The 11,283-nt window shown below is 40.3% G+C and overlaps 1 protein-coding gene across 1 annotated transcript; it reads left to right on the plus strand.

Annotated features, from left to right (window-relative positions):
* Positions 1–2,731: 2,731 nt before the first annotated feature.
* LOC100194375 (uncharacterized) lies at positions 2,732–10,489 on the plus strand. The gene is given in 13 exon segments (NM_001139410.1): positions 2,732–2,903; positions 3,011–3,106; positions 3,210–3,287; positions 4,858–4,938; positions 5,025–5,244; positions 5,333–5,391; positions 8,337–8,386; positions 8,492–8,579; positions 8,658–8,897; positions 8,983–9,075; positions 9,208–9,312; positions 9,836–9,952; positions 10,272–10,489. Coding segments are annotated over 13 exon segments (1,371 nt in total). The 5' UTR covers positions 2,732–2,837; the 3' UTR covers positions 10,350–10,489.
* Positions 10,490–11,283: the final 794 nt, after the last annotated feature.

Below are 11,283 nucleotides of genomic sequence, written 5' to 3' on the forward strand. Positions count from 1 at the left end.
AAGTTTATTCTTAGATGAATATATGCATAATTTGATGGGTTACCTATTTAGATAACCTTTCCATCCTTACTCCTTGTTTAACCTAGGATTATGATCTAATCAAGTAGCTATGATATTGCTACAACTTAACTTTATGCAGTTACTTCCGCTTATGATATTAATGTTCCAAAATGGTAAGTTTTCATTATTGTTGTTAACCCGATGGTTAAACATGATTATTGCATATTAATTGGAACATGGAGTGACCACCCGGGAAAACAGTGCTACCATGAGAACTATCATGACTCTGGTCTTGGCTAAATAACTAGGGAAGTCTTATGTTGGGTGCTGGTCGTGGTCGACCGGAACAGGGGCATCTGGCAAGCGCTTATAGTTTCGGCTCAGGCAGATTGGATACGGGCATAGTTCCCAAAGCTTTACCCTGTAGTCTGGACTATAAGTTGGTTACGGTAGGTGTGCCTTATGCAGTTTGACCATTTCCAGCATTTGCGTAATGAGGACTCTAGGGAGAAGCCTCGTAGTGAGACACTGGCCATTCACCTCGGAAGTGAATACGAGTCTAGCTAACCCGCGCTAGAAGGGAATCGCGACTCATGGGTAAAGATGCGCCACCTCTGCAGAGTGTAAAACTGATATATCAGCCGTGCTCATGGTTATGAGCAGCCTGGACTCCTCACATGATAATTGAACTTGAAGATGGAAATAAATCGAGATCCTATGATCTGCCAATGGTTTTGCTTAAGTGGTTTCACTTAAGTGTTTTTGATATACTCTTATACCTTTGCTTAATGGGAATACTTGGGATTCACACTTATTATTAAGATAGGTGTTGTTAATAAAATGTTGACCAACTAAAATGCTTACTGCTCAACCTCAGTCTCACCTTGTTACCTTGCATTAGTTTTCCCCCACTTGCTAAGCCCCGACCATAAGTGAGCTCACCCTTGCTTAATTTTGATCAGAAGTTGTAGATGAAGATATGATGCTGAACTCCATGGATGCTAGTCTAGTGATACCCCCGCTCATCTTCCTGTGGATGGATGTCCATGTTCGTTGTACTTTGATGAATAAAGGTTAAGACATTATGTCTGTTTGAAGTGTAATATGTTAATATAATCGTTATTTACGCTCTTATGCATTGTTATTTTGATATATTACACTTGTGACGTCAACATATGTGTGGAAATAGATCCTGGCACACATATGCTATGCACCCGGCTCTGCCCTCGGAAATGGGTGTGACAATATGTTATATAAATATATGTGGCATATAATTTAGTTTGAAAAATAAAAAACAAAACCAAAAAATTCAACATTATCATATAGTAGTTAGAGGGAACTGGACAAAACGAATGGATAAAGTTTTGGCTCTAATCTTAGATATTTCTATTATGCTATTTAATCCTTTTCATGATTTTTGTATCTTTGCAATGATGATACTACAAGGAGAACATAGTATCCATCATGAGTTGGATCCAATTCAATTAGCTTATTACCAACAGTAACACTCAAGTCTACAAGGCCATGTCTCTTGCAAGCTGACAGTATTGTACCCCAGAAAACTAGGTCAGGTGGGGTGCTCATCCCTTCGATCAATTCAACAGCAACCTGAACAAGACCAGCATGACTTAGAAGATCAACCTTGCATCCGTAATTCTCCATCTCTGACTCAATGCCATATTTCTCTGCCATCAGCTTGAAATATCGTCGCCCTTCATCAACAAGGCTAGTACGGCGCTGGCATTCAGCACCTCACAAATGTGATGCTTGTCAGGCAGAACCCCTCATTGACAAACTTCTCAAAGAGCTGGACTGCGACATGCCCCAATCCATGGGTAGCAAGACCGCAGATCATGGAGTTCCAAGCAAACACATCCCTCATGGACATGGCATCAAGAACTTCATCCGCCGCTGCCACACCTCCACACTTACAAATTAGAATACACATCAATCCGTACAACACACCTAACTTCGCATTCACTCTTAATTGCAGCCAGCACGACTACATGCTTTCTCATTACTAATCCATAGAGGAAAGGAGTGCTTTCAAGTAAAGACTGATATATTTTGCTATACAGACTTTATATCAGTTTATCGTTCCGTATTTATGTTTTATACTATTTTTAACTTATATAGAAACACATTGACACATACCTAGTACATATATACAAACTTAGCAAATAATCTATTTGTAGAGTGAAGTTTAAAATAAAGAATATGAAAGGGGATAAATATAAGATTGGAGGCAGGTTTAGGTCCCGTTTGGTTCCATTAGTCTTAGGACTAAAGTTTAATCCAGAGACTAAACTTTAGTACCTACTCTGTTTGGTTGTAGGGACTAAATAAATTCTAAATACATTAAATACAACACATAGAAACCAAAATACATCTTTTCTTGTTTCACACCATTTTTTAGGCAAAAGCAATTGGAGTAAATGTTTCCATTTAGTCCCTTTTAGCATCTATGTGACGGACTAGAGACTAAAATCAGTTAGTCTCTATTTTAGTCCTTTCGTTTGATAAAATAGAGACTAAACGAAACTAAAAACCAAGAATTAAAGATTAATCCCTCTAACAAACAGGGCCTTACAACGTAGCCCCAATGGCGCCAATGGCCAAGTTCGTTGCATCGTAGGAAAGCCCGGTCCGACGGTAAGGAAAAGGCCCAGTTTGGCAATTGGAGCCCTAAAGCCTGCAGAGTCCCCCCCTCTCCCAGTCCGGTACTCCCCAAGTCCCCATCGGGCATCGGCGCTGCCACGCCACGGCCGACGCTTGAGACGCTCCCCGCCGCCTGCCAGGCCGCCACCGCGCGTGACTTCGCCTCATCCTCTCCGGAGATGGACTTCCAGGTCGTCGTCCTCGCCGGAGGCACCTCCGAGAAACTCTCGCCCCTCGTTTCCAAGGTGGTACCCCCCCCCCCCCCCCCCCCCCAAATCTCACCTCACCCCTTGCTTGTCCCGCGTCTTAACATGTAGTCCTGTACCTAAGCTTCCTCCTCGTCGCTGCGCAGGACGTTCCCAAGGCGTTGCTCCCGGTCGCCAATCGCCCCGTACTCTCTTACGCGCTGGACCTCCTTGAGGCCAGCGACCTCAAGGACCTCATCGTGGTGAGCTCATCGCTCTTCTGCTTCTCTTCCTCCTATCAGGGCTGTGGCCCCAACTTCCCAAGGCACGAGCAGGATATTGTTTAGCTGATGCGGTGTGATGCAGGTGGTTGAGGGGCAGGAGGCAGCGCAGCTTGTCGACGCTTGGGTATCCAGTGCGTACCTGGATCGGCTTCGAGTGGAGGTGAGTTTGGTTCTGACTGTTACTTGGAAAATTGCCTTTGTGTTAGTGCTAAGAGTGATATGAAATTGGAGCTGAGAAGATCGTACAAGCATATACCTTTGTTTTAAGGATGCATGCAGATAAATTAGTTGGATGACAGAACCAAACAAACCTTTAGAAGTAGATATTAGGTGAATGTTTTAGTTCTTAGATTAGATTCTCGTTCATGTGGATTTTGAGTTAGTTTGACTAGGCAATTAGACATCCATCTACTAGCATTGTTATTGGGACTTCATGATTTTTTGTGGAAAAAATTCTCGTGTCGAGTGGATTTTCATTTAAACAAACTGATCTTGAAGAGTGGATATGCTATCATACCTGATACCTGTTTGTCTGAGTTGTTGAGGTGCTGATATTACGACTATTGAAGGCTAATCAGTGTTTGAGAGGCTGCCACTTAGGTGTTGCTTGGCCTCCCCTACTGACCTTTTTGAGCGTGCTCCTATACTTTTTTCTTGCTACAACTTCCTTTCATGCTAGTTAGCCACCTAAGTGGAGATGAGGCACTAGGCAGCAGCCAATCACTCACCGAGTTTTGAATCGAATGCCTTCTATGACACATATGCTAATTTATTTATGATTTATGAATGTAGCATAACATAAACAAATCCTTTAGTTCTAAATAAAAATTTGATTTCAAGTATGTTCCCTCTATAGCTCAGTACCATTTCATGGTTGTAAATTGTTATTGAAACAAGAGTATATTCTAACTGTGATCTCCCATTTTTGCTCTTTATTGTGTTTAAAGTTGGAGTTAAGCTGGCTACTAGTTTGATTTTTACATGATTTATATTATTTTTACCAATGTTTGAATGTACCAAAACAATATACCCAAAGTTGACATGGGAAAGAATGGAATGTACCCAAAGATTTAGCCTTGAATAGGAGTGCGGGGAAAATGGCTATCCATGTGCCCAAACCTTGACTTGTGGGTTTTGTTGGGGTTTAACTCTTGCTTACCCCTACTTGCTTGGGACTAAAAGGCTTTGTTGTTGTTAGCAATGTTTGAATGTAATCTTCGTTGTTTTTTGAACACTTCGATGAAGTGAGAATGTGAAGCTTGCGGACTATGGGCCTGTTTGGTTCGTGCCTAACTGTGTCACATTTTGCCTAAGGTTAGTCGTCCGAATTGAAGAACTAACCTTATGCAGAAAAGTTAGGCAGCAAACCAAACATGCCCTATATGTCAATCCAAACATAACTCCATTAAACTTTAAATTTCTCGTGAGCATGCCTTTCTTCTATCTTATTTCCTTTTTCATCAATTCTAATCATTAAGCTCATGGATGTTTCTGTTCATGATATGTATAGAGTCAGTATAATATATGATTCTATTTCTAGTAACTTTATAACTTCTTGAGTTCATTCCTGTTTTTATGAAGTTTTCTCCTAATTCTTTGTTTTGTATGATTGAGATTTGTTTATTTATGGTATGCTACAAGCTCAATCTCATTGACAAACAATTGAATGACTGTAGGGGGAGGAACATTATTTCATTTTGTTTGCAGAAGTAACTCTTTTTTGTATTCAGGTAGTTGTGGTTTCTGAAGACCTTGGAAGTGCTGGTGCATTACGAGCTATTTCAAAGCGACTGATGGCAAACGATATTTTGGTAATGTTCCTTGTTTGTACTTTCATGTTATGGCAATGTTGGCAAAATGTTGCACGATTCTGACATATTGAGATGTGTTTGAATAGGTAGTTAGCGGTGACCTGGTAACAGATGTGTTGCCTGGGGCTGTTGCTGCTACTCATAGAAGAAATGGTGCTGCTGTTACTGCTTTACTATGTTCTGTTCCTGTCAGTGGTCCTTCAGACACTTCTTCTTCTAGTGGGAAAGATAAAGCTAAAAAGCCAAATCGTTTGAACATAGTAGGACTGGACAGGAGTAAACAATTCTTGTTACATATTGTGTCAGGTTTGCTTACTGTGATTTCATAAAGTGTAATAGAAGGCTAGTAATGTCATGCATGCATGATTCTCATACATGCCAATGTCACCTGTAGGAACTGATGTTGAAAAAGATATTCAAGTTCATAAAAGAAAAATACAGGCTGTTGGTCAGGTAAGGCACCTATTCTATGTATGAAGTCAGCTACATTTGTTTCTGAGGAATTTCACATTCAACGCTGTACTTATGTTGACATTGTTATGCATCACGATTCTTGAAAAACAAACAGGCCAATGCTAGGTTGTGTCAGTGTCAAGTTTTTGCAACTGGGTTGTCCTTGCAGTGATTTAGATAGACAAATCGGCTGCCATGGCAGCCATCTACATATAAGATATAGGATTGTTGATGGACAATTGGGTTCTTGTCATAATCACTCAGAACTAGTCTTGGGTTTTGGATGCCAAATAGGACTAAACATAGATTAAAAAAACTAATGATTATTAATTGATGGTTAGACTTAGACCATTAGAGGCCAATGGAAAAAATAGTTCACATTTAGCCTATTATCGTACGATGACTGTCAAGAACAAATCATTATGAGTTGCACCAATCTGATAAGTAATACTTCATAACTCACACCTCTTCATTTTCATTGGAAGCATCAGAAAAATGGAAACTTTCAGAAAGTCTATTTCAGCTTTCAACAATGTTCTCTTATATAAATTATAAAGTGCATCTCTTTACTATTTGTCTTCCCTATTTCATATACTGGCCTTCTAATCATGTTCATATTGCTGTGTTGTTGGGTTATGACATTGAACATATCTGATATAGTCGCTCATATGGAGTTTGGGCATTCCTTTACTTTTTAGAATATAATGATGTTAGGGGTGCAAGGAGTAATCTTGAGCCTGATTGGTTGATGGACAAAATTTGGTTGCCAAAACTTAGGCAAGCCAAGGTTTTGACAGCCATTTGGTTTGGTACCAAAGTTTGCCAATGCGTCACAATTGGCATTACCAAATCTATGGCAAATACTTTTGCCCAAGTTTTGCAACTCTTTCCAAATCTTGGGTATGGCAAATTTTGGTAGCTAACTAATCAGGCCCATTGTTAGAGCATCTCTAAGAGCTCCCAAAAGACTCGCAATTCTTTGATTTTTGGCAAGATCGAAAAAACATATCTCCAATAACCCCCAATTCCACCTCCCAATATTTTGTCACTTGGAAAAAATGAACCTCATGTGTGGACAAATTCGCGCAGTCACGGTCGCGTGTATCCTCCTTCGTGTAGTCGCGGTCAGCGCTAGACACCGAGCGCGACATGCATGTAGGGGTGACAATGGACTCTAAATTTTACACTATAAAACAATGTTTTCAAGTCGTCCGATCAATCACGATTAATCGTCCAAGTCGGTTTGGACCAATCGCGATTAATCGCCCAAGTCGTCCGACTAATCGTGATTAATTAACCAAGTCGTCTGACTAATCGTGATTAATCGCCCAAGTCGTCCGACTAATCGTGATTAATCGCCCAAGTCGGTCAGCCAGAACGAGTCGTCCGACTTGAAAACATTGCTATAAAATGTAAGGATCGGATCGGATTAGGATCGGTCTCTATTTCTATTCAGTTTTGAACTAAAAATAATTTAGGGCCCTAGGAAATTGTGAAGAAACATTTGAATCGCGATCCATTACACCCCTACATGCATGCACAACGACTGGGTTCCGATGCAGCCGTGACGCCCCTCTGCGCCGCGGCTTCTGGTAATGGAGGCACCCTATGTGCTCGGTGGTGGCTTCATGTGCTCTTGTGGTGGCGCCATGGTGAATGAGCCCCTAGGCGACACCTTGATCTGCCACAACAACATGGTGCACCACGACAGGTGGTACAATGACACCAAGCTGGCGCAAATCTGGTGCATCATCGCCACAAACAAGAAGTGCCACGAGCCCACGAGTCGTTGTGAGGAAGGGAGGGGCCGCTAGGTTTTCAGTCGGAGGAGCTGCCCATGTCGCTCGCGTCGTAGCGATGCGGGGGCTGAAGGTTCCCAGAAATAACTAGGTATTTTTATTTTATTTTGGATTTTTTTGCTCCTGTGTGCCCATCATGGGCACTGGTTTAGGATGTACCTTTAACAAATATAAATGTATTTCAAGCTTAATTCACCCTTTATTTTTTGATGTTTTTAAAAACCTCTGTTTAACAAAGTTGTGGGTTGGTATCACAAGAAATGGCCATTTTTGGCTAAAACTTTGGTGCCTTAGTTGTGGACACATTACTTGTTGAAAAGTATTGAATCTCAAATTTTATTGATTGATGAGTCGATCTGATATAACCTCAAACTTTACAAAAGCTCAACTTAGCTGTCAGAAGACTGAAAATCTCATTCTTTCTGTTGTCTGTGTCCGCATTATTTGTTTACATGTAGCACAGCAACTGCTAATATAGGAGTCATACTCTTCTAAGGAAGCAAGTGAAGAAACAATTGTTTTCAAGTCGGACGACTTGCTGGCCGTTGTTCTGGCTGAGTGGCTGACCGACTTGGGCGATTAATCATGAATAGTCGGACGACTTGGGCGATTAATCATGATTGGTCCAAACCGACTTGGACGATTAATCGTGACTAATCGCGCTTAACCTGACGACTTGAAACCAGTGGAAGAAACTTATCGTCCCTTTATGGACGGTCTGCTCTGGGAACTGAATGATAGCTCCATCGGTAGAACCTCCAGTAGAGAGGCTTGCCACTCGCCAGCCAGCTTTCCTGAGAGCTGGTTTCAGGGAGTTTTTTAGCCAGCCAGGGCTGGGTACTCCTTAAATGCGAAGCCATGGTGAAGTCTTCTCCCTGTGGTCAAGTTATTTTTTCTTTTTAAGATGGCCTTGGTCCCTTGATAGCTTAGTTGCAATTGCAATAGACGGTACTTGACACTTGGATGCTACCATTTTTATAATAGTTGCATTTTTTGTTGGATGCCCATATCAAATTTTAATGGGAAGTAATAACTGTCATGTTAATTGGTCTGTAATGATTTGGTTTAATTTAAATTCAGAAAAGCACTCAGTTTGAATGGTTTGATGAACTATAAATTCAACTAAATATGCTATCCTTTTGTTAGATGGAAATTCGAAGTGACCTAATGGATGCACATCTTTATGCTTTTAAGAGGTTTGTTTATATTTTGTAACCTTTTGGGATGTCTTATTTAGTCGTTCTTTTGAATATGCCCACACTCAAGCCATACATTTTGCTCTTATTTACTTCTGGTCACAGGACAATATTACAGGACGTACTGGAACAAAAGGAAGCATACCGTAGCATTAGACTTGAAGTCCTCCCGTATTTAGTTAGGAGTCAATTGGTATGCTCATGCTTTATAACATGTAAACATGCAACACTTCCCTCTGAAGGAGTATTTAACTGTTGTAAACATGAACAGAGATCAACTCCATCAGGTGGCAGTGGAACATCAGTTGACGAAATTGAGAGTAGTGCCTTTCAGTCCAGTGGTAATTTGCAGTGTTTGTCGCAGCATCGGGTCATTGCACCATCTGCTTTCAAGCAGGATGTATTATCAAGATCAAGTGGTGGACATAGGTGCTGTGCTTATATTGCTAGTAAAAGCAAATACTGTCACCGCTTGAACTCAATCCAGTCATATTGTGATATCAATCGAGATGTAAGGATTTCATTGTACAGGGATTTATTTTGTCACATGCACCACTATCAAATCATGATTAAATTATTATTATTTTATATTTCAGGTTATAGGGGAAGTTAGCCACCTGTCTGGTTATTCGTTTTCTGCACAAAACAATATTATCCACCCATCCTCTGTTCTTGGATCAAAGACTACAGTAAGTCTGTTAAACTACTAGCATTCTCTGTTCTTGGATCAAAGACTACAGCAAGTATGTTGAACTACTAGCATAGCATCATGAAATGGTTACAATTTCTATTTTGGCTTATTTTATTTTATGTTTGTTTAGATAGGACCACACTGTATTCTTGCTGAGGGTTCACAGCTTGGTGACAAGTGTAGTGTGAAGCGATCTGTGATTGGTCGTCATTGCCGAATTGGTTCCAATGTAAAGGTAATTCTAGTGTGGCTTGTTATTCCATTGTAATGATTTTTGTGTGCTCCAGGATATAAAAAAAATCACTACCAAGTTGTACATGCTAAAAAGTTCTACATGCTGGCTTATGTAGCAAAACTAGGAATTGGCATGTTGGGTGTGCATTACAAGGTACAGAAACTGGTTGTATTTGTAATCAATAGTGTTCTTTTAGTATTAAGAGTGTTCTGTAATATAGCCTTCCTTGCAGAGGCATAGGTATCCATATTTCTATACTATTCTTCTTTGCCATCATGCTGCATTCCTTGGAAAAGGAGTCAATATTCATGAACCTTTCAAAAGGTTTTCTGTTAGCTAGCAAGTTACAATTGATAATATATGTTCTCTGTAAGGTATCCTTTGTGATTGTCTACAATTATATCTTGATGCTTTATTGAATTACTGTTTGTCCTTGGATATCCATGCCGGATTTAAGTTCCATTCTCCTTTAAGATTCTTTGATTCCTTCTCATGAAAGAAACCATTTCCACCCTTGCTGCAGATCGTCAACTCTGTTGTGATGAATCATGTTGTTATTGAAGATGGTTGCCACATCCAAGGTTCTGTTGTATGTAATAATGTTCAACTGCAAGAACGGGCAGTTCTGAAAGATTGCCAGGTACTCTCTTCTGTACTCTCTGTAGCAGAAAATGTATGCACAAGAATCGACCAGCAGTATCTTCCATTGTGTCATAGCCTTACCAGGTTTATTTAATAGAAAAATAATCATTTAGTTGCCAAAAGTTTGTTTGTTGGGCTGTCAAGGTCCATAGTGATTTAGTCTTGATCAGGAGTGGAGCTCCTTAGTCGTGCAGTGATGGTCTTATCATGTGGACTGGAGTGCAGCTGCTTACCAGTTTGTTAACTGAAATGAATGCAAAGCTTAAATTCATATCTAGTGTCTTATTCAGTAATTTCTCCAATCTCACATTTTTCAGGTTGGAGCTGGTTATATTGTGACTGCTGGCAGCGAGCACAAAGCAGAATCCCTAGCAAGAAAGTACAGTGAGCTTTGACTGGTTTGTTAGATCCTGAATGTTTTTTTTTTGTGTTCACTTGAGATGCACCCCCTCAGAAAAAAGGGTAGCAGTTGTCCAAATTTTATAAAATGTCATTATGTACAACAGCACAGTTCAGTGCGAAAGGTTTGGTTGCTTATCTTTCCTACCAGGCGGCTTGTTAGAGCGAAAGGTTTGGTCGCCTATCTATCCTACCAGCTGCTTGAGCAAGTTGCATGCTGTCTGAGGACGATGGGTTGATAGTTGGGGCATGTAGTTGGGACCTACTATTGTCGGAAATTCTGGATTCGGTTTCTCTTCCGCCTTGTGTTTTTGTGAGGCCAGGTGATTGCCTCTTATACCCCTTAGGTCCTCTTAGGACCACAGGTTTCTTGAAATGCATGAATAGGAAAAATGCAGGAATAGAATGCGTAACATCTTGAATCCTACGGATCGAAAGCACACAAGAAACTGCAAGATTGAAACATTTGGACGGGGCGCATGAAAAATACAGAAATTCGTTGAGAGAGACATGTTTTTGTTAGCTTTCTTCTTTCTACATCAAAAATTATACTCCCAATGTTTTTTTTACTTTGTCGCCGTTTGATTCAAAAATGAACTAGCGGATGACAAATGTTCGAGATAAATATTCGAAAATGGAGTTAGTATATGATTTTGTATGAGACGATCTACGAGGTTGATACCTACCTATGTTTTTTATGTTGACTTTATGTCTTCTCGTTGTTGAGCATTGTCCACCAATTACACCATGTTACGTAGGACAGTTATAAATCATACATATATTCTAGAAGTAGTGTGGCTTGGGCGTATTAATGTAGGATGATGGGCTCGCACTGATTTTCTTCTGTTACTGAAAACGATAGTGGTCAACGAGTAAATAATTAGGATGAATATAAATTCTCAGGCCATAATCAGTTGAATAATCGATACA

Source organism: Zea mays, chromosome 1 (genome assembly GCF_902167145.1).
Source record: "Zea mays cultivar B73 chromosome 1, Zm-B73-REFERENCE-NAM-5.0, whole genome shotgun sequence".
NCBI lineage: Eukaryota > Viridiplantae > Streptophyta > Magnoliopsida > Poales > Poaceae > Zea > Zea mays.